This window comes from Artemia franciscana, chromosome 17, assembly GCF_032884065.1.
Source record: "Artemia franciscana chromosome 17, ASM3288406v1, whole genome shotgun sequence".
NCBI lineage: Eukaryota > Metazoa > Arthropoda > Branchiopoda > Anostraca > Artemiidae > Artemia > Artemia franciscana.
The window spans coordinates 25490960-25516075 of NC_088879.1; the positions used below are offsets into that span (position 1 = coordinate 25490960).

At 35.8% G+C, this 25116-nt stretch overlaps 2 protein-coding genes across 5 annotated transcripts in view; one reads left to right on the forward strand and one right to left on the reverse strand.

Moving 5' to 3' along the window:
• The window catches only part of LOC136038052 (uncharacterized), an 87151-nt gene extending 73859 nt beyond the window's left edge, over positions 1-13292 (reverse strand). Inside the window, exons 1-2 of the mRNA XM_065721004.1 lie at positions 13096-13292; positions 834-974 (exon numbers count right to left, since the gene is read on the reverse strand). Of these exons, the coding sequence (XP_065577076.1) occupies positions 834-974; positions 13096-13189 (235 nt within the window). The 5' untranslated portion in view covers positions 13190-13292. The remainder of the gene's footprint in view (positions 1-833; positions 975-13095) is intronic.
• Positions 13293-20716: 7424 nt separating this feature from the next.
• Positions 20717-25116, forward strand: part of LOC136038062 (uncharacterized) — an 87504-nt gene continuing 83104 nt past the window's right edge. For 2 of the 4 annotated variants that reach the window (XM_065721022.1, XM_065721019.1), the window contains exon 1: positions 20717-20879. The gene's annotated coding sequence lies outside the window, so the exon portion shown is untranslated. The remainder of the gene's footprint in view (positions 20880-25116) is intronic. The other 2 variants (XM_065721020.1, XM_065721024.1) reach the window with 2 other exon arrangements.

Here is a 25116-nt window from a genome sequence, read left to right on the forward strand (position 1 = left end):
CTAGCTGAACTGTTGCGTATATTTGTAATTTTTTAATATTTTAATTTAAACCATTGAATAAAAATATATAAATGAATATTAAATTTAAACTGGATTTTAACTATAAAAATAAAAAGCCAAAACTAATTCTTTAAATTCTTCATTCTTTTGTCTAATCTATAGACAGCGATAAACAAGCAAAACTCAACTATTGCTTGTATGCCTCTCCTTTGCCCAATAAATGCTTTTTATGTTTCTTAAATAAATGCCAAATAAATGCCCAATAAATGCCAAAATTAAGTTTCTGAGCAATTACCAAACTATAATCACAAAAATTGCAACAAGCCCTATGGATTCTGTACTAAGGAATTTATAAATAAATAATGAAATCATAAAACTACGCTGAAACTGCTCCAGAAAAATACCGAAAACATAATGATAAAGAATAGATTACTTTTCAAACATTGTTTTCTTTGGTCCAGGATAGGCCCTAACTATTTTCTACATTTGGTAATGAACAGAAACTCTCCCTCCATCTAGTATTTGCTTCTGGAAAGATAATTTTTCTGGCAAAATAATTCTGGAATGCAATAAAAACAGTGGATACACAAAATAACCGTTATGAATTAAAGTATTTTTTATACATAAATGTTCAATTATTTACATGGTACAACCCATACGAACACATAAGGGAGGTAATATATAGAGAGCACCCCTCCCCCCAATATTAGTTTGAACGTTCCCGTTCCTGCAAAAACTGTGGACAAAAACGGGACGTCGGTGTTTTGTCATCTTCTATAGGAAAAATCCCGTGAATATCTGAAGGTCAGACTCGGGCGCACTTAAAAACTTACCAATTTTTGAATGGAAGGGTCCAGATTGGTTGTTAATGACCTCTGTGGCCCAAAAAGCAGCAGCTTCAAGTTGATTATGAACCTTCTCTTCATTTCCGTCAATTGGATATGATCCACTATGGTGACCGTCAATAATAAGTGCTACAAAATAAATAAACTATTTAAAACCATTTTGGGTTAATTGACGACTCAGAAAGAACATAAAAGATGACTTTTCCCGTTGTTAGGCCCGTTTAAAAGATTTGTCGAGTGAATCTAGGGGGTTGGGTAAAACAAATATGTCATTTTCGGACATTTTTACAATAATTCATCATAATTGAGGGATCGCAAACCCAGAAACCTCCACTGTCGTGCCTGGTTTTGGTTGCCCTGAATTTTTTTTTTATGTTAAAATTAATAAACTGTTAAATGATGAGGTTTAAGCAGAGGCTGAAGAAGGACGGTAAGCTTCTGATTTGAGGTCAAAAAATTTCACGGAGAAAAAAGTTTGATGTTGCTAAAGCAGTACCCTTCCAACCCAAATATTTAGATATACTTATTTGAAGTTATAACCCAATGCACTGAAATGCTACCACTTAGGAGTTTTCAAAAGTGTAATTACATCTTTGAATTATTCGTACATGCTGATGAATTGTAGATGCAGATTAAAGGCTCAAATGATAGAAAACACCTTCAATTTAGGTTCTCAGAGGGCTATTACGAAACTGATCGTCCGAAGATATTAAGAAAAAAGTTCAATTTTTTTGCACATATTCATATTACCTCCAGTCTAAAAAATTGCGTCCCTGATTGCTGGGGAAACAACCAAAGACTAGGCATGGATAATTGAGCCAAAAGCAAAAAAGTTTGTATTCCATCCTCCTTTTACTTTTATACGCACCACCAATAGAGGATAAGTACACAGTATAGATTTCTCCTGAAACGTAAGATACATTTATTCGGAATTCGCAAATTTAATAGGAAGTTGCTTGATTTTCCTGAAAGCAGATATACAGGATCTTAAGCTGAAGAGCCCCCCCCCCCATATACAATCGTTTAATCATGTTTATAGTAAGAACACTCTCAATTAGAAATAATACTTTTCACTAGCCAACAATCGAAAACTAAACTATTCAAGAAATCCGAAACTAGCAACGATCCCAGGAATTTATTTTTGAGTCCAAACTCTGGAAGAAGGGGGAGGGCACACCTACCAATACAGCAAAGAATAGGCGACTCCCCAGACACTTTAAACCATGGATAGCTATAAAAATTATACCATTTATGGGACGTAAGTCAGTCCCCTCCCACGGACGTGCCTACTAAGAATTAACAGGTTTAACGTTTCTTAGTTTTAACAAATGAAAAGAAAACTTGTTTGTAACGTTTACATAAAGAAAGCTCATCAACGTTGAAAAGATGTATTAATCAGTTATATGCAAATGAACACATATAGCATGCTATTTTACGAAATTAAGAGGTTTTCATTTGATTTATGTCTCGTTGCAATTCTCCATAATGAGACAGTAAGTGGCAAAAAGGTTTGTATCCGAGTTTTGAGTTTTGCTACTGACATTAAAATTTGATTTTTTTTTTTATTTGACTTTCTAACTTCTTAATTTTGCTTTTAAAGGCTGTTAAAAAACAAGCGAAGCATAGAGTTCTCTTAGTGGGGCCGTTAAGCATAAAAATCCTGCACTTCTGGCAAAAAACACCAAAATTGGTGGAAATATAGATTAAAGCACGTGGAATATAACGGTAACGGGAAGCACGCCGAACGGGCGCTTTAAAGCACCTTTACGGGCGCCTGAAGCGCTAAAAAATGCGCAAATTTACCAACATCTCTACAGAGGCATCAAAGCCTCTGAATATACATTTTAAGATATGGCGATTCCAATGTTGCCTATACAAAAAGTAAAGGATCACTCTGGAGCGCGCACTAGAGCGCTAAAGAAAGCGCATAAACCGCAAAATAGGAGCACATATCCCAAGCAATACCAAAACAGGCAAAAATATAGTTTAGAATACTAGAAGTCCTAAGATTACAAGCAGTAGCTCGAGTCTGCGCGTCAAAGCGCAATATCACGCACTCAAAGCGCAAAACTGATGGAAAGTTTGAAAAAACTCCGGAAAGAGTGATAATGTAGTACAAAGTATTGGGACCCAATAATCACATGTAGAAAGTCGAGCGATCGCTTTATACCACCTTTGCAATCGCTGAAAGTGCGCTAAAAGCGCAAAACTAATCTGCTTGTTACAGAAAGTTCAGATTTTGTAGAAACACGGTTTGAAATACCGAGAATCGAGTGGTGTTGAAAAGAAAGCGAATCTAAAAGGGACATCAAAATACATAATACATGAAAATTCATTACACTTGGCAGGACCCGTAACAAGAACATAACTGTGAACTGCTCCTGCAATTGCAGCACCCAGACCATTGCTTTTTGCAACTACATCGTACAAGCTGTCGACGGACAACAGAAGCTTGGGACAGGGTTGACCATCGGGGAGCCGAAAGCCCATTGCTAGTCTTTTCCCATCCGTTATCGTTGGGGTTCTGCAAATAATAATGGCAAGATAAGAACTGGACCATACCTGGGCTTGAATATAAGTGCGCAGAATGTGCTGGCTTAGCGCATCCTGGGTTGGCCGAAGTCTGTCCATGGATGATCCTTTTTTTTGTGAACAGGTATTTCATCAACTTGTTTACCGACTTTTCCCCACTGAATCTGTCATATACAAGCACAATGAACATTTCAATCTGTGCAAAGCCGTTTTCAGTGAGCTCTTGAAGAGGAGAACACAGGCGGTTGACGACTGGTGTTATGTTACTGTGCGCTTCCCATGCTTTCAAAACCTTCATTTGTCATGCCACAGGAATGCACACAGTGTCGCAGGTACTTAGAGCATGGAAAAAAAAGCAGTGACTGTGCCCTTTCTTCGCCAAGTGCAGTTGTTATGTCGTGAACAGGAATGTAGTGGAAACTCTTCCCCTGGCAGTAGGCTACGTACAATTGATCAACGCAGTTGATCAACTACGTACAGTTGATGAGTAGAACAAGTACATCTGAATCAATCGTTCTGAAAGTGATGAATTTCATGTTGCAGCGCGCTTGATGAAGGCAATGTAAGACTATTCTGCTATCTCCCTTGTAGTATCACTAGAAGTCATGACAACCAAATGATTGGTAACAGCGTCGCATATTTTTTGGCCATGAACTCGAATGAGCTCTGCTTGTTATCTGAACACTGGAGGAAACTAGTCAACTTTTTTGGAATTGGTGTTCAACCTTCGTCCGATACATAGCTTAGCCGCGCTTTTCTCATATAGAAGTTTTCAAGCTGTCGGACTTATAAACGTCAAAGACGACGTCAACTCACTGTGTTTCACTTGTGAACTGCTTACAAAGGTATTGTCAGATTTCTTCTGTAACATATTTGCCAAACGTCTTGCTTTTTGGCTTTATAAGGTGGACTAGGATAGCACCATCAAAAATCTTGGAATCGGCGTGAGGTTTCTTGGTCACAATTCCAGAACAATAAGCTGTGAGCAGAGTTACAACATCAGACTTCGTGTCGGATCTCAGATTACACTTATCAGAGATTGAAGGAGGGAAAGGCTAGTTGTCGTATTTGAAATCTCCTCCAAGTCAGCGCCTCTGGTGCTGCAGCCAATATAGAGTTTGGCAAATAGGACCGAGTCTAACTTGACCATCTGAAGGATCGATTTCGACTTCGGTATCAATGATCGAATGGTAGTTGAAAATAATGGCATCTTGTTTTGGCGTATAGGTGAATCAATAGGCCTTGTACGTTTTACAAAACGCTATTACACATAAGCATCATACTAGGATTTGCCAACAATTTGCAGAATGCGGTAACTACTGATGACACGAGAATGGGGCACTCTCCCGGATTTGATGGAAACGAGTCTGTCATACATACTTTCGAAAAGATTACCCTATTCTATCAGGGTATTTACAAGGTTTCTTCAGCTCGACATGCTTCCATTGGATTATCCGTGCTTTAATCTATATCTCCACCAATTTTGGTACTTTTGGCCAAAAGTGCAGGATTGTAGTGATATTTTCTGTTTAACAGCCCCACTACTCTGAGCAAAACTACCGTAACTCCAGAAAGGTGATTTTGAAGGTAAAATCGAAATAAGTTAAATTATAACGTCGAAAACGCGTGGCTCTTTACAAAGGCTATATTAGTGTGCTGCATCTGATACTAGTTCGTGAATTTGCAACATTAGTAGGCACATCTATGAGAACGTCCTTCACACCCTATTTTATTTAAGAATTAACGACGCTTCTTGACTACTAAGGTCCCTGCGTCGGCCCTGCAGTGCATTCCTGCAGCGTGATTCGATCTCTGGGTCCCGTATTACCAAGCTAAGGTCAAATCCACTGCGCCACCACAGGACCCTTAGTTTAACAATGTAACTATTTTTGAATTAAGTTGCCATGGTGGCAGCTATAGCTGCAAACAAGCAGATAGTGAACCACGGCCCATAGTAACCGGAAATTAAAAATATCGTTTGAAAGCAAAACACAGCCTATAGTAACCAACAATTAAAAACATTGTTTGAAAGTGGGAAAAATTGTCATCTGTAACTGATTCATGAATGATTCAATTAATCTCAATAATAAAATATTATTTAGGAAACAGATTTATGATAATTTCGAAGAAGAGCCTGAAAGCCTCTTAAATAGCGCCGGATCGAAATGAAAAGTACAATATAGTTTAATTTTTATTCCAGAAAAAGCCCATGGGCCATAGGAATTTTACACAAAATAACAAATTAAACTAAAATAAATTAATATTATTTAAAGAAAACGCTCACGATGTGCAGCTGCAATCGTTAGAAATAGGACTAGCTTCAATAATCAAATATCTTTGAACAGATACAGTATAAAAAGACATTAAATGGCGGAAAGAGCGAAAAACTGGTAATTGCAAAAATATTTGTACATATTTTAACAAGGGATTACAACAATTAAAAAACATTAAAAAATAAAACCAAAAGTTTGAAGCTTAGTAAAAATCGTTTCTAGAAATCAGACTTGCTTTACTCATCAAATATCTTTGAAAAGACTCAGTATTGAAAGACATTGAATTGCGCAAAGAACAAAAACTGGTAATTGCAAAAATATTTGTATATACTTTAACAAGGGATTACAACAATTCAAAAACCTTAAAAAAGCAAACCAAAAGTTTGAAGCTGGGCAGATACCGTTTTTAGAAATCGGACTTGCTTTAATAATCAAATATAGTATGAAAAGACGACAAATTGTCTGCGGCTAGAAGACAAATGACAATGAGAATCCATATACAGAAGCTGCCGCGTGTCAGGGCGCGGCAGCCTATATTTCTCTGAAATATATATATATATACTAGCTGTTGGGGTGGCGCTTCGCGCCACCCCAACACCTAGTTGGTGGGGCGCTTCGCGCCCCCCCAAGCCCCCCCGCGCGCGTAAGTCGTTACGCGCCATATTAGTTATGCGCCATTGTAGTTGTGTCCCTGTGTCCCACCTGTGAATATAGATAGATTTATATATGTGTTTCAAACTACGCAAAAATTGCGAATAAACAACATTCTTGGCTTTCCCATTGTCTGTGCATATGCAAAGCCGTATGTACTAATAATGACGTCATATACAAACGCTCTTTTTACAAACAAACAAACATGCATCCACATAACTCGTTTTTATATAGATAGATACAATACAAATTAACTGCGTAAAACTTGCGAATAAACAACATTCTTCGCTGTCCAATTGTCGCTGCATATAAATACATTGTCAGGTTTACCGACCCTCGAACATGCAACGTACAATTGTCCATGGGAAAAACAATCAGGATTAAGATCTATACCACATTTTTCTAATGATTGACCTTGAGCTTTGTTAATGGTGATTGCAAATACTAATCGAATTGGGAATTGCAATCTTTTAAATTGAAAAAGCAGATCCGTTGGAATCATGGGAATGCGAGGAATAAGAACAGCCTCACCCTCATAAGGCCCTGTCAAGATTGTGGCCTCTATTAGGTTTTCCATTGTTTTTTTTTTACGGCAAGTCGCGTGCCATTGCAAAGCTTTGGTGGGTTGATATTTCTTAAAAGTATTATTGGTACGCCTATTTTTAGTTGTAGCACGTGTGGTGGAAACCCTGAAGGATCTTAGGAATTTAAAAATTCAGATGGATAATTAACCGCTTCATTTGGTTCCAAAACTGTGTCGACTGACTTGTAAAGGACTGCCTGGTCTCGAATCTTGTTCAAAACAATATTGTTGATTTCGTGGACGTCTATATTTTTGGGTGCGAGAATCGCTCTTTCACTTAGCCATTTATTATTTTTATAATTTTTTAGAATATTCGGAAATACTTTTTCAATCAATTCATTTTTGGACGTCACTAAATTACAGAAATCAGCAGGTAGTTGTATACGTCCTGAAATTGAGTCTACTGTTTGACCAGAGTCATCGTTTTGCAATCGGACACGCATATTTGTAGTTAATTTTAATATTTTTACGTGTGCCTATAAATTAGAATTTTTTAGGCAAGCATTCATTTCGTCTGCAGGAGTTAAACTACGTAAAAATTGCGAATATACAACATTCTTGGCTTTCCTATACAAAGCCGTATGTACTAATAATGACATCATATGCAAACGCTCTTTTTACAAACAAACAAACATGCATACATACAACTCGTTTTTATATAGATAGATAGATAGATAAAATACAAATTAACTGCGTAAAACTTGCGAATATACAACATTCTTCGCTGTCCAATTGTCGCTGCATATAAATAGATTGTCAGGTTTACCGACCCTCGAACATGCAACGTACAATTGTCAATGGGAAAAACAATCAGTATTAAGATCTATACCACATTTTTCTAATGATTGACCTTGAGCTTTGTTAATGGTGATTGCAAATGCTAATCGAATTGGGAATTGCAATCTTTTAAATTGAAAAGGCAGATCCGTTGGAATCTTGGGAATGCGAGGAATAAGAACAGCCTCACCCTCAAAAGGCCCTGTCAAGATTGTGGCCTCTATTAGGTTTTCCATTGTTTTTTTTTACGGCAGGTCGAGTGCCATAGCAAAGCTTTGGTGGGTTTATATTTCTTAAAAGTATTATTGGTAGGCCTATTTTTAGTTGTAGCACGTGTGGTGGAAACTCTGAGAATAATATCTCGAGGTAAAAACTGATCACCGACCATAACGATGGCCACTTCGTCGATAGTTGGAGCATTGTATCTACGCACATGTTGGCCAGGAGGCGTTTTGTCAGCGGAAATAACAATTTTATGCGTATAAGTAGGCATCAAATGGATGGCTGTTTTGAACAGACGCACTAAATTATTATTTTCGTGGAAACGATGTTGTAATTGGGAAACGATTGTCCTTTCAATGTTGGGAGAAATTTCGCAACGTGCATTCAATTCAGAACTTCTATCACTGATGAAGTACAATTGTAAAAATTTATGATTCTCGCCTGAGAATGGTAGAAGAGACCCTGCTCTATGATAAATTTGCCCTTTTACTTTGAAAGTAGACATAAATTGATCTGGATTTTCAATTTGGGCTCCAAACGACGTCATTTGGAAACATGAGTTGTATTTTCTGATTCATTTATATTCCTTATGTCCCGGTGTCCCGGTCGTCATTTATATCCCACTGTTTTATATCCCGCTTATTTTTCAGTTTTTTCCTTTTTTTAGTTTTTTTTTTACTTTTTTAGTTCTTTTAGTTTTTACGTTTTTTAGTTTTTTTTAGTTTTTTTTAGTTTTTTAGATGATTTTTTTTTTAGTTTTTTACCTTTTTTTCTTTTTAGTTTTTATTGGTTTTTACCTTTTTTTAGCTTTTTATCTTTTTTATTTTTTTTTATTTTTATTTTTAATTTTATTAGTATTCTTTTTCTCTTCTATTTTTCATTTTTCCTTTTTTTTAGTTTTTTTTAGTTTTTAGTTTTTTAAGTTTTTTCCTTTTTTTAGTTTCTTTAGTTTTTTTAGTTTTTCGGCTTTTTTATTTTTTTATTAGTTTTTAGTTTTTTTTGTAGTTTTTGCCTTTTTTTAGTTTTTCAGTTTTTTTTTTAGTTTTTAGTTTTTTACCTTTTTTAGCCTAACCAGGATTTGAACCTGTGACCTTCATTCTCCGTTCTGACACCCTCTCTCACCGAGTGACTACTCCAGCATGTTCCTGATCCACAGATCCACAGACCCACAGACAGACAGACAACTTATTTTTATATATATATATATATATAAAATCACATAAAAATGTGATTTTCTATATAAATATAGAAAAATCACATTTTTCTGAGAAACCAGTTTTTTTACGTTTTATCTATACCCTGGAAAAAAATTCCAACCTTCCCCCCATGAAAATTTCCGCGGGTGTATATGAGGAACAAAGCAGATATGAACGCAGGATTTTATTTTGGGTGAAAAGGAAATTCATATAAACAGCCAAAAATGCCCTTAGAATGTGGAAGCTCAAGGAAATTACGAGAAAATCGCGAACAGATGACATTTCTGAGGCTCAGGGCAGAAGCACCCCTACGTAAGGGACTATTAAAACCCGGAAGTGATCAGATTTGTCCTTTTTACATTTGGACGGTTAATTACCGTTATTAAAGGAATTCAGTCGATTCCTGGTGAATACCCATTTCGCAGGTAGACTTCACATTATCGTCTTCTCTAAAATGCCGGAAAAAACAGCCCAAAAAATAGAGCCGTAAATTGAATCGAAAATGATTGAAAATAGCATAAATAAACCGACCGTCACGTATAATTTCGCATTTTATTAGCTACTGTTTCTCCAACTAACAATTATCTTTACTTATATGATGATAACACATGGTATGGTTGCATTTTTTCGTCATAGTTGGTAAGATTTGTGACCAGCGTTGTGTAACACCACTGTTGATAAAGAATTGACCGGATGTTCACACACAACCTGAGCTCAGCCGATAAGAACTAATTACTGCAACAATTTGAGCTTTGCTTCGCTGCACTCTGACTACTTATTTGTGGCCATCTTGGATCATTTTGATGGTTGCAATGGCCGAAAGCAAAATATAACCAAAATTTAAAATAAAGAATAATAAACTGCGAAAGAGCTTTCAAGTCGAAAGATATCAAAGTCGGCCACGGTAAAATGAAGAAACTGAAGACTCCAAATATAGAAACGGCAATAGTGACCACTTCTTTTAATTGCTTTCAACAAGAACTTATTTCATTATCAGTGGGACAAAACAAATAATAATATTAAGTTGGATGACTCCCTTTTCAAACTATTCTGCAAGCGAGGAAGAAAGATATCTCACATAATTGTTTGTTTTGTGTGTTTAACGTATTGAGAAATCTAGTGCGAATACGACAAAACGACTCAGAGAGTATGGGTAGCTAACAAGAGTGGAAATTGGTACTAGTATCGATAAAAAAAAACGGCCATCATTTAGCGTTTGGCGTATCTTAGCATTTTCAAGCTTTGTAATCGTGTTTCTTTCAGAAACTGAAACCAAACACTTATTTTTGCACAAATTTTACCGGTTACACCAATTATAACATTTTTTTCCTTTGTATTACACTGAAAAAAAAAATACAAAGAAACGCCAAACGCTGGATGCGCCAAACGCTAGATGCCGTTGATAAGTCTACTCGCCAACACAAGCGCTAGTTCCCACTCTTTTAAGTTACCAATGGTCTTTGAAAACGACCGACAGTACCAAGAATTGAGTTTGACAAACAAAACGCATAACACTTTTGGAAATATTTTAATTGAAATATCTTAGCAGTGCTTTTTAATAGAAAGTACTGTTTCATTACAATACAAACAGATTAGTGGTGCGCCCATATTCGGGAAATTCAGCCAGACATGTTTTTATCATTACATAATCTTTTCTTCTTTTTCTACCTGCGTACTTTCTAAAAGCAATGATATTATGAAGCCAATTTCAAGGATTTAATAGATCCAAGGCATGCTGGCGTCAATTCACTAAAATTTAGGGGGAGGGCAAAAAGTATTTCCAACATCTAGCAAGAGGCAGAATTGTCGTTCATTTCGGTTTCAACAATGAAAATGTCAAAAAAAGCGTTTTTCAATGGAAATACCCGACAAATATATTTTAAAAATATGATGGATAGAAAACTTTTCCGCAATTAACACCATTGAAAAGGTAGCGATTGAAAAGACGCTTAACCGATAACCGGCCAGCAGGTGGATGGACTTGTTCTAGTCATTTTTAGGAAGTTTTCAGTTTTGATGGTTTAAAATTAGCTTTTCGCTTTTCTTAATAGGTCAGAAAATGTTAGAAAACATGACAAAACGTGGAAAACACGAGTTTCGAGAATATGGCAAAAATAGGAACCTCTTCAGAACGATTATCATATGTAAAGCCAAATCTTAGAAACGAGCGTAAGGAGGTTAATTATACGGAGTACCACATTTGAATATACTTCAGTTTTTCAGAACAACTGATTAGTGCAACCAGGCATGGAAAAAGTTCCAAAGCTGCCAAGGAATTCCATAACCTGCCAACAAATTTCACTAGACTATGAAGACCCCCCCTCCATAATTCTTTGTTGTAGTTTCCATAATTTTGTTACTAAACCATTATATTTTCGTCATTTTTGATAAATTTCATTATGATTAACCTAACTTCAATTCTTGAACGTTGTGACTACAAAACACAAGTAGCATAACAAATTTTACTGTCGTTAAAAAAAACATATTGGAAAAACGAATGAAAAGTGAAAATTCTAGGGTTTAACCAAAAGCCAAGGAAACTTCGAATAAATTAAAGAAGACTATAAATGAAAATTTAAGGAAGCAATGATTGGAAACGGGAGGTCCAATCATTGCTGCCCAGGTGCTTTTAATTTCATAGTCATACCTCTAGGTAAAGACCTAAAAAACCGAACATTTCTTATTTTATCAACATTTATTAATCATCTTTGAATAACATTACAGTGTCCACGCGTTCAGTGAAATATTATTTAAAACGCGGAAAACTATAGGAGAAAACGTGATTAATAGAAACATAATGCGTATATATCTTCGAAGACCACACTGCCTTTCCATGACGAAAATATAACAGTTCAAAATAGGGATGAAACCTTTTAATTGACAGTGAAATAAATATTAATTTTTTTTAACCGGATATTTCGGACAAATATAAAGTGTCCATCATCAGCAGTAAATATGGACACTCCATATGTGTCCAAAATATCCGGTTAAAAAAAAAATCATATTTGTTTCACTGTCAATTAAAAGGTTTCATCCCTATCTTGAACATTTACATTTTCATAATGCGTATTGCTTTATTCTAGTTTTGTAAATGTCCAAGAACTATATCTGGCACCATCAAAGGGGGAGGGGGTACATTGGAAGAATGACAACCATGATATTTGGAAACAGCATAAAATAAGGAATGCACTAGCCTTACTCTTTTCTATTGTATAGGCCTATGGTAAAATTCTAGACAAGCTACTTTTGGCTATCTTGAAAAAGGGTCAGGTTAGGAAAATCAAACATTCAGTGATGAATCCAGGGTCAAAAACGCACCCTGGGAAGTTCCTGCCAAGCTACTATTCCAACCCTCTTCTGATTTCTAAGCCTTAGAAATTTCCTTATATAACAAGTTGTACCAATTAGAATTTAGACAAAACAACTGCACAACACAAATTCGAAAAAAACGAATTAAACAGAATATAGAAGAGTCGGTAAAGGTCTCGGAATAGCAGCTCTTCAGATGGAGAATTGCTAAAACAAAAAGAGAGCCACAAAAATAGATGGCTAATTCTATAGTTTTGTTCGCGTGTTTTACAATTCAACCCAGCCCCCCTTCTTATGGTCTCACACAGCCCTAGGCTATAGCCTATACAAATAAATAACCGAATTTTTATGGAATTCTTACTTTATAATATGCAGCAAATAGGATGAATAAATCATATTTTCTTATTTTTCCCCATTTTGATCTGTTTTCATCATAGTTGTGTGTGTGTTTTTCTTTTTTTTGCATAGCCTAGGCCTATATGAGATTATTACGCTAGGTGGGGCTGGGAATTAATTGTTAAAAACGTAAACAAAACCATTAAAATCAGCAATCTAAAAGTGTCCTTTTTTGTTTAAGCATGTCTCCTTTTGAAGAGCCGCTATTTTAGGCCTTTACCGAAGAGCCTATTGAAATCTCAGAATGGGAGGGGGGGTGCAAACATCCTCTTCTTTTAGTACATGACTCACTTGATGAAAATCTTACGTACCTACAGTTACCCTCTTTGAATCATCACAATAGCCATATTCGATCGCCAAGCAAAGAGCATATATCCATAACATATTCCAAACAATTATACGCATTCTACTATTTTTGTAAAAATAAAAAATCTGACTATCTCCTTAACATTTTTTATTGAAGTCCATTAGCAAACTAAAGAATTAAAAGTAAAGGAAATGAACATAATGCCGGCATACAAACATCGCGCCGGAGGAAGTGGTCCACTCTCCTCAGGGGACAATAACTCCTTTCAAATAATTGAAATTAGTCACACATTGTACACAGAGGATGATGTTCTTTTGCTAAATTTATTGAGTTTGTGGTATTGATACCGCATGGGTTTGAAGGAGCACCGATCGGTGGGGGAGGGGTCTACTTGGGTTTCGAAAAATGCCTTTTTATTGGTATTTTTATTTAAAAGAGCAAAATCACCTCTTATGGGTTAGGAGAACTAGAATTTCCGATCTTTCAAAAAAGATAAAGAACAGAAACTTGCCTCCCCCCTATAATTTTATGAACTGGCGTCCCTTCGGTTTTGGTTAATGGGGAGAGGAGAGACTCAAAGATTAAACATGCTGTAAAATGGGATTGTTTTTATGTGGGGCATAATAGAGTATGTATAGACCTACAGGGTTTTTTTGGGGGGAGGGTACAATCTAAAATGAGGAAGATCCCAATAAGTAAAAAATAAAAAAAATATGTAAACTGTAGAATTTGGAAGAAATCCTAAAAATTTCCATAAGAAGCTGTGGTCCTGAATCTTACACTTTATGTAACTATTCAGTTACATACGCCCAGTTAGACGCCTAGACCCGAACAACGATTCGGGTCTAGGCATCCCCCCCCGCAGATTTGTCCTTGACAATTTCGAATCTTCATTAGAAGGGAAATAGGAAATTCTATTCACCTATTTAAGTCAGAGGTAATGCTATAGCGTTGCCATAAAAGAGTCATGAGGGTTTAATGTGTTAATATTTATGAATTTTTTCTTAGAAACATTACATTGGGGTGGGGGGTCGTATAAACTTCTGAGGGGGCTCATTCGATTGCAAATTAAAAATACCTTTTTGAAGAGTCAAAAGTGGTTTGAGGGCAACAAGCCACCCCCACACCGTTTTTTCCCCAAACGCATCCGATCAGAATTTTGATGTAACCATTATGTTCGAAATAGTCCAAAGGTCAAATATCCACGGCTCCAGGTTTGACCACCCCCTTTCCAGACGCGGGGGCAAGGACTTTAAGCTATACAAGTTTCCCTTTATCAAGATATAAGGTTTTTATTGGAAGGGTGGTTGAAAAGACTTTGGAGGAGGTTCATTTGGAAATCGAAAGTTCCAGTTCAATTGATGATCTAGCCTGCCTTTCAATCAGTTGCTACCTAATGAGTTGTTACTGACTACAGTGTTTTTAAAAAGCTTCTTATTCTAGTTCAACGGGTCTTGTGTTTCAGCAGTCTAACTTATTCAATTAGCCCCCCCCTCCCTTCTAAACACCGAAAAACTTTAGACGCATGGGTGTAGGATAGCCATAAACAAAAAACGAGTTTGAATGTATCCTGACAACTAAAAAAATATCACAGAAAAAAATGCATGTAGGTTTCTAGTTCTATGATTTCTCTATAAGCTATACATTACAAATAGTTTTGTCCTGTCTATTAAATAGTGAAAATAAGTAAATAATTTGAATAAGTGAATATAACAATAAGCAATACTTCATTTAATATACAACTTTGAGTGGTTCCAGAAACTCATTTTCCAACCTACACTTCACTCATTCACAACCTACACCTCACACTACACTTCTTCAACCCTAAGTGGCAAGGTGTTTGTATCAGGGACGTAATTATCTATGGGGAAGACGGGGCAACTACCCCTAACAGATTTTAGTTTCTCCCCAGACCCTAGTTTGCCCCATTCCCTGCTGGAATTTAGTTTCTCCAAGAATCTTGTCAAAACTAAGAAGAGCCTGGATAATTAAAGCATTCACAGAGACGGGCCAGTTATCTTTAGAACATCTTTACCTTTTTCATTGCTATGTTGCTCATTTTTTAGTTTTCTCTGTCATTTTCACTTGATTTGGGAAAATTGGCTTCAACTTCGCCCCCCCCCCAGCATTTTGATAAACTTACGCCACTGGTTGGGTGTAATTTCGCGTAACTGTGTAATTTCAATTACACTAAGAATGTAGTTGCAAACAACGAACTGGATTACCTCTATTCCCTTTTGAATTAAAATGCTTGATAAGTTCAAAAAATAAGCGCAGCACGTTTACAAAAAAAGGTAATTATCTGAAAAGTGATCATATAAAAGAAACAAAACCGTGATCGAAAAAATACTGAAACAAAAATCGAAGGCTTGACGTTTGATTTGAAGTCCAAAGCTCTACTAACAGAACCACGGCTCTAATAATCTAATTTAATCTATTGGAGTTTCTAAGACCATATTTGCGTAACTTATTAATGGGGCTTGGAGGAGAAAGATACAGGAGGGGTTCTTGAAAACCTTCTGTTACGGGTCTTTGACCATAATTATTGCAACGATACCGATTTATACCTCCAAGCTTTTCCACTTATTAAGTGAAACCAAAAGCGTTGTTTACTGCTATATCGCCCTTACGGATGGTAGAATTGATAAGAATCACGTAAATATGACCCATAGCTTCAGATGAGCCATTAAACCTCACTCTAAGACGGTAGCTCACTCGCGCCAACTTGAGCCATGGCACCAGGCTCTTTTCGAAATCACCATACATTTCTTTTCGCAGTAAATTTTTATTTCCAAGACAAACCGAAATAATAGATACTATTCCTGATTAGGTGTTAGATGCAATTTTTTTCACAAGCCAGTTTTTTTTTTCAGAATGCGTTTTTTAACCTTTGGTTACTATGGGCTGTGGTTTGCTCTTTGCTAGGTTGCAGCTACTGCTGTAACCATGATATTTTGTACTTTCGTCTTGAAAAAAAGGAGACACATCAGTGCTACCAAAGCAAAAAAGTGATTTTCGTTGTTGTTCGTTGATAATTTTGAAGAAGATGTTTTGAAGTGCCTACCAGAAACCCCTTGGAAAATCCTCGAAGAATTTGCCTACCGGAATGACTTCCGGTATGTTATCTTTATTTAAATTTATATTTTTCAATTTTTTTTGTTTGAATTAGTTTGGATATAAAATAACAAACAAAAATGTCCTGCAGTAGCGCAGTGGGTTTGACCTTAGCTTGGTAATACGCGACCCAGAGATCGAATCATGCTGCAGGAATGCACTGCAGGGCCGACGCAGGGACCTTAGTAGTCAAGAAGCGTCGTTAATCCGATACAAACAAAAATATATGGTATTTGAAAACTAAATCTTTGGGAAAGAATGGGTGAAGATAAAAATAATAAGATGTGTTCCTTTAGATGCATTCCAGCAAGATGTTATGAGTCCAAAATTTTCAAACTGTTCCTTTAGACTGATCATAGCATTACTATTCTACTTACTATTCTGGTGGGGGATTGTAATTTCCCTTCTTAAGGTTTTCGACGTTGCTGATTACATACACTTTTTCAATTTGATATGACGTCATTTTGAGAGGTGTCAGGTTTTTTTCGAAATCACCGTACATTTCTTTTCGCAGTGCTTTTGCTTTCGAGACGAACCGAAATAATAGTTACTATTCCTTATTGAGTGTCAGATGCAGATGGCAATTTTTTTCACCAGGCAGTTTTTTATTAGCACGATTTTTAACTTTTGGTTACTATTGGCTGTGGTTCACTCTTTACTTGGTTGCAGCTGCTGCTGTAACCGTGATATTTTGTACTTTCGCTTTGGCTTCTCAGTTTTGCGAATGGGGAATTTTCCATTAGGGAGAATATTCTGGGGATTTTTTTCGAGGACATTTCTGTGCTGGGCGGGACGTTGGGTCCCCCACAGTTCCTGGGCGCCTGCAACAAAATTTTAGGGGCAGGGAAACCAGAGTAGTGGCGGTAGGAAAATAATTTAATGAAATTTTCGATATATTTAGAAAAAAAATCTCAAATAAAAAAAGTACCTATTTTACTTACAGATTGAAGCAAAATCGGCAAAAGTTTTAACAGCGAGGATTCCTGGCAATGGGATGAATTCAAACAAATAAATTTTAAAATGGGGACAAGTCCATTTATTTAGACATTAAAAAAAAAGAGGTACAAAAGTCCAAATATTTTGATTATATCTATAGAGACCGTCGTCAGGTGAATTATTAAAATAATGTAATCTTAACTAGCATATTCATACACAACTAAATATATAACTCTTCGGGTCATTCACAAAATAATAAACTTCCAGATTATTCACTAGATTATTTTCAGAGAGAGTTCACTGAGAAAGTTCATTCAAAGTCTTGATTAATCTTACCCAGAAATAAAAGAAATTTCCAATAAAGGTGGCAAAATCTTCCGAGTCTTCCAACTGTAAACGAAATGTTGAGTTTATAGTGGCTCCCTTGGTTGATTTTGTTTCCCCATATATATGGCCTATTTTCGACGTAATAGGGTATCCTTTTCTTAGACCACACTGCCTGTCTATGACAAATAAATAAATTTTCAAATGGGGATAAATCCATTTATTTAGACAAGTGAAAAAAAAAAAAAAAAAAACAGGTACTAAAGTCCAGATATTTAGATCACATATACAGCGACCGTCATCAGTAAAATTACTAAAATAATATAATCTTAACTAGCATATTTATGCACAACAAAATAAATAACTGTTCGGGACATTCACAAAATAATGAACGATGTATATGTGACCGAAATATCTGGACTTATGTACCTGTTTTTTTTTTTTTTTTTTTTTTTTTTTTTTTTCATTGTCCAAATAAATGGATTTATCTCCATTTAAAAATTTATTTGTTTATCGTAGACAGGCAGTGTGGTCTAAAAAAAGAATACTCTATTAAGGTGTTACGTCGAAAAAAACGGATCAATTCATTTAGGCTATTACGTATTTAGTTATTATGCGTTGTTATTTTATTGTTATTTATTATTTCTAAAACTTAAAATAAAATAAAATCAGATTCAAACCGAAATAACTAAAATATTTATTTTTTCCCGAAAATTGAACCATTGTGTAGACCTGTCTTTATGCAATTTCCTAAGCGTTAGAACAGGCTACGGAAGGAGTGGAGATAGAAACTTAAAAATAGCTTCCAAGGAGATATTTTATCCTCTGACATCATTTCTGGAAGCTTGAGTTACCTGCTTTAGATTAACAGCTTTCCAAGATCTCAAGTGCCCCTAAAATAGAGTTTCTCTCCTAAACTCCTAACTGTCCATGAGTGCTCAGATAAATATAGACAGGGGTAGAACGGGGATGGAAATTAATCGCTCATTACCTTTCAATTAGACTACTGACATTTATTTTAAAGCTATGTAAACTGATTTTATTTCTACTTTGTAAAATTATATTTAACATAGGCGCCCTTGGAAAATTCTCTAGGGGGACTAGACACCATAGAAGGACTGGCTATTTTCATACATTTTCTTGGAATGACAAAATATGGCGTGGCAACACTGCCGGTAATTCAAGATCTTGCCTGAACATGTTGAACCATTCATGAATTAAGGGTTGAAACACCAGGTTCGATGAGTCATAATTTTAATATAGCCTTCTCAAGGTGTCAATAAATGTACATGATTACGAAATACACGTAATTTTCTCAATACTGACATACCTGTGCTATGTACGCCCCATACTTTAAAAATTAGTTTTTTCCAAGGACTTCTCAGAACAGATATAGTTTTCAACAAAATGCAACTGACGCAATAGGCTTTAGACTTTTATGCCAAGGGGAAAGGGATCAGTAGCTGTACCTCCGTGGGCTTCTACTCGTTTACGATCTTCTATAACCACCGTTTCTGTAAAAAAAACAACAAAAAAACAAGCTTTATCAACCGAAAGTAAATAGCAACAGAATGTATTATGTATATAAGGGGATGGTGGCCCCCTCCTCAATATCTCGTCCTTTACGCTAAAGCTTGACTTCTTGTTCTAATTATTTAAAAAGAACTCCTGAATCACAAAGCCCGTTTAATTAGAACAATAAGCTCTTTTAAAAGTTCTAAAAAAGACTTTACCGTAAAGAGCGAGTTATTGAGGAGGGTTTGACCTCCCTCATATACGTAATACTTCCGGTTTGTTTTAAGTTTTAGTTTTGATCCTTAATTTCAATTGAAAAAAACTTGTTTCTTTTTATTTAATTTCTGATCTTTTTCAATAATGCCGGAAATTCGACTCCCATTCCATGGGAAATTCCCTTCGCCCATGAAAAATTCCTCCCAGTCAACTAAACCCCCATCCTCCCTCGCTGTCATAAAAATACCCCCCCTGGAAAATATATCTATACTTCCCAATAACCTATACCAAATGTAAACAATGGACAAAGCTCCTTGCGGCTCCCACCCAGGGGACTCTGGGGGGGGGCAAGTCATTCTCAAAGACATAGTTAATAGATTTTTCGATTATGCTAAAAGAAAATGGCTATCTAGGAATTTGTATCGGGCGACTCAGGGAATTAATGAGTGTGAGAGGGGGGTTAGGTACCCTGCCATATTTTTGGTCACTTAAAAAAGGCACTAGAGCTTTTGATTTTCAACCAATTGAACCTTTCTAGATCTTCTATGATAACTGGTTCGGTACGATTACCCCTGGGAAAAAAAACAAAAAAGATAAAATAAATAAATATACGTTTTTGATCTTTTTTATTATGACAAAAAATACAAAATTCCACATTTTTGTACATAGGAGCTTGAAACCCCTGAACTAGGGTTCTTTGGTATGCTGAATCTGAACGTGTGATTTTCATTATGATCATTGGATGTTTCAGGGATGTTTTAACTCCTTTTCAAAAAATTTGGCAAATGTTCTCAGGCTCGTAACTTTTGATGGGTAACCTTAAGTTTGACGAATCTTATACATTTTGAATAAGCATCAAAATCTGATTCTGTTTACGTATCTATTGTTATCAAGACTCTGGTTCTTAGAATTTCGATTACTATTGAGCAACGTCGCTCTTTACTTACAGTTCGTTTCCACAAACTGTTTGATGGTCGAAAAAATAAAATAATACATGTTAAATATGTTGCAAAACTTGTTTCTTTGGTTTTGATTGATCTTTAGGAGAGGAAGCTATTTACAATAATATTTCTTAACGGAATGGTTAAAATAAAATCCGAGCGATGCCCCTGCTGTCAAAATACAATACTTTTTTGCCTTCGTCATCCTCTTATTTCCCATTTATTGACAGCTTGAGAAGGCTATATTAAAATTATGACTCATCGAACCTGATTTTTCAACCCTTAATTCATGAAAAGTTCATCCTGTTCAGGCACGATCTTGAATTACCGGCACTGTTGCCACGCCATATTTTGTCATTCCAAGAAATTGTATGAAAATAGATTTCTTTTTTTCGTTTTACCTCGGGTTTACAGAAATTTCAATAATGTTGTGAGTTTTAATTTTTTTTTTATTTTAATAGAAGTCGAGATGTCTCTTCAACTTTCTTTGGGGTTACAAATGGTAGAAACAGGGCTCACCTTAGGATTTTCGGCCCTTTTTGTTTTACACACCTCCTACCATTCAGCATTTTGTAAAACGCTGTATAGCTGTATAGTCTGAATATTTAAAATAAAGAGCACATTGACTTGTCAAAGAGGTGATAGGACTTGTTGTTAGTCCATATATCTCCCTACAATTTTTGGAACTGGAACTGGTACTCAATTTAGAGGTAAATTCAAGTGATTAACCATCTTGACACAAGTGAGTCCTTAAATTTTTGTTTATTACTGAGATATTTGGTAATATTGGGTTAAGGTTATTAGTTTACTTGGCGTAAGGTAGGCTAGGCACTCAAGGTTTATTATAAGCTAGGATTTGAACATAGGCCTACCTTTGATCCAGGAAAGTAGGCCAAGGTATAGATGTATGAGCAGTTCATCTCATGAGGAGACATGTTAAGAAAACAATTCTTACTTCATAATAGGCTAGGCTATGTACAATAATCCTAGTTAACAGATTTTACAGCAGGAGAACCTTTGAACATTAAAAGTAGAATAGCTAAGGCTCAGGGTGTTTTTCAACAGTTAAAAAAAAGTTTGGAAGAATAAAAAGATACTTCTACAGACCAAGATTAGAATATTGGAAGCTACAGTGATGACAGTGGTCAAATATGGCTCTGAAGCATGGGTGCTCCAAAAAGCAGATGAAAATTTACTAGGCTAGATGTTTTCCAGAGAAATTGCCTATGGATTGTTCTGGATACCCGGCTGACTGACCATATTTCAAACAGTAGGCTGTACAAAAAATGTGGTTCACTCCTGCTTTCTAGGGCTATAATGAAAGAAAGGTTAAGATGGCTAGGCCACTTTCTGCAGATAAAGGATGACAGATTGTCCTTTTTGGCCAACTGTCTAGGGCTACACAAACAGCAGGTTGTCCTTGTCTTGGTTGGGAGGATGTCATAAATAAAGATTTAAAGGAAATGGGAACTTCCTGGGAGGGTGTAAAGAGGGAGGCCTTCAATAGATTGAGTTGGAGGAGGAGGCTGCATAGCTGTGTTGGCCTCAGGTGGCTTGCTGCTGCAGTGAGTTATTAGTAGTAGTAGAACCTTTGTCTTCACTTCTTTTCTTGTTTTTCAGTTTTTCTTTTAGAAATTTATGAATTTCTTGGAACCTATATATTAACAGAGTATATAGCTGGTAAAATTATAGCAGTTCATATATCTGGCTTTACTATAAAGTGAATTTTCTGCTTGTTGCCTTTTGTATGCTCTTTATGAATATAATAATTGCTTCTACCTTAAATTCGGATTTAAGCACTTTTTGAGCTCTTAAAAATGACAAGTTTTCAAAAAATTATAGCAGTTCATATAAGTCACTTACCAATAAAGCAAACATTACACTTGATGCCTTTTTTTAATGTTCTTTACAAATATAATAATCACTTCTACCACAGATTCAAATTTAAGTGCTTTTTGAGCTCTTAAAAATGAAAAATTTTAATTAAAGTATGACTTATTGCTTATTTTCTACCAAATAATACAATGTTTTCTCAGTGCCATCTTTTCCATCACCTATGAAAAAATAAGCTACATTTTCTCAGTGCTAAAATTATTTATAATAAGGGTAGGTTTTATTAGTTAAAAAGTGCTAAAATTTGAATTTAAGGTGGAAGCAATTATTATATTCATAAAGAGCATAAAAAAAGGCATCAAGTGTTATGTTTACTTTATTGGTAAGCTAGTTCTATGAACTGCTGTAATTTTACCACATAGCCTACCCCATCCCCCTAATGCACAAATATATACCAAGAATTGCATTCTGAATCTAAATTTATCCTTCATTTGCATCATGAATGAACTTTACTCCTACCCCCATGATGTGTAAATACATACCTTGATTTGGATGTATTTAGGGGTGATGATAAAGTTTGTGGTAAATTTTTATTTCATCACAAGCTGTCTAAACTGAAACTATGCAAAGCAGCATAGTTTTCAGTTTAGAGCACTTAGGAATGCTAATTCTAGAAGCTCGTCCATTTTTTAACTTTCTAAAATCCCCCTTCAACAAACTAAAAATGCTTAAAGTAGGCAGGGTTTTGAAGCCAAGGGAAATTTCGAGGTTGTACAATATGAATGATTTTATATTTTAAATACTATTTCCAGTCATCACTAGTAATTTCTATATAGTAGTAAGTTGAAAGATAGCCTAATTAAAAAACTTAAGCCTCCATTAATGCTAATTATCCACTTTCACTTTTGTGTTTAAGCTAGCCAGTGAACCAGTGAATCAGATTGATTAATTAAATATTATGTTTATGTTCTGTTGATCTGAAGAAATGCCTTCTGATGGAATAGAGATTATACAGTTTTTCAGTTCAAGATTCAATTTGTTTAAAATTTGCTTTGGCTATGAGAAGACCTTGGTTAAACAAATTTGATTGAATACTGAGGTAACATTACCTAAAGAGCAAAGCAAATTAGTCCATGAGCCCTGTGGGCAGAAGGGTTTTCCATATTCATTGAATAATTATTTGGCTTGAAGCCTGATTTGTGTAGCTGAAATTAAGTCAAAGAATACATATAACCCCTTGGAAATTCCCACATTGGAATTGCTGGATTTACAAGATGACCCAAGAAGAGGAATTGTAGTGTATATGAAGGCAACCTTATTGGTAAGCAGAATCTCTCTTAATAAAGTTTTAGATTGGGTTGAATATTTAGCTATAGATATGGTTCTACCCTGAGAAAGTCTAGTTTTAGCCACTCTTAACTGGTTTAACCTTCCTCAAATCATTGGGGTTGATGGTTTAGGGTACACCCCCCAGTATCATGAAGATTATGCTATGAACTCTGCTTTCCTTACTTATCTAGTAGAAAATACACTATATCAATCTATTGAATCACCAACAAGGTTTGCAGATAGACAAATGCCCTTGCTACTTGACCTGGTAATCACAGACAACCCAGATCAAATACTAAGTATCAATCATTTACTACTGATTGGTGCAAGTGATCATGTCTGTCTCTTAATAACTCTCCTACTATCAGCACCCTCCTCTGACCATATTTGCAGAATATATATCAATTATGAGAAAATCTGCAAGGAACTAAGTAGAATGCAAAATGGTGACTGAGAAGCATTGTTTGAGCACAAGTCAAGCAATGACAGCTGGAATCTCTTCAAGGGAATAATGCCAAAGCATGAGGAGACATGTACCACTGTCTCATATATCAAGAGACCATGCACGCTACCCTACCTGACAAGGTTCATAAAATGGGAAATGAACAGAAAGAACAGATACTGGGCAAAATGCAAGCAAACCAATTCTCAAGAACAGTACAATAAATTCTAAAAAATAAGGAATAGACTGAGAAAGATTACATGAAATTCTAAAAAAAAACATTAAGATACCATTGCTACAGAAGCTAAAACTAATCCAAAGAAGTTCTGGAACTATGTATCATCAGCAAAGCCTAAAAACACTCTATTCCCTACCTAACCATGCCACCTGGCAAAATCACTAATCATGCAGATATAACAGAAACCTTAAACAAACAATATTCCTCAGTCTACACTGTGAAAAACTCTAGAAACATCCCAGATATCCAGGAATATCCTGTCAATGCCAATGGTCATCACTTTCAAGTCAGATGTCCAAAAATGACTGAAAAGCTTGACACATCAAAGTCAAAAGAGTCAGACAGTATGCACCCAAAACTACTCAAAGAGACTGCTGAACTCATATCCTTACCTTTAGCAAAAATATTCAAGAAATCACAAAAGGAAAAAGCTGTCCCCTCCGACTGGAAAAAAGCTACTGCTATGCAAGAAAGGCTCCAAAGACAAAGCTGAAAACTATAGGCCAATAAGTCTGACATCAGTGACTTCATTGATTCTCAAGGGAATCATAAAAGATGTTGTCTCTAAGCACTTCACATACAACAACATCATTTCTCCAAATCACCATGGTTTTGGAAATAGCCATCCTATGGACACAAACATAATACAGTCATATGATTAAGTCATCAAACTACTGGAAAAAGGGACACCTATGGATGTGATTTTGTTGGATCAAGGAAAAGCATTTAACAAAGTCACAAACATAAGGCTGAAAAGAAAGCTTGAAGCTTGTCCTATCCACTTGGACATCATTGATGGATTGTAGACTTCCTGGGAGAACAAACCCAAAGAGTTGCTGTTACTAATGATAAAGGAGTACATGTGCTATCATCACCTATACCTGTTCTTAGCAGAGTTTCCCAAGGAACCATGCTTGGGCCATCACTTTTCAACCTATATATCTATGATGCTCCTGATATACTCCAAAACCTTCTCAAACTCTATCTAGATGATTCTAAGCTCATCAGGGCAGCATCATCTTGGTCGGAGGCTGCCTCAATCCAAGCCAATCTTGACAAGCTGGATGACTGGGCTAGACAATGGCTGCTTGAATTTAATTTAAGCAAATGTACAGTTTTATATTTTGGCAATAAAAA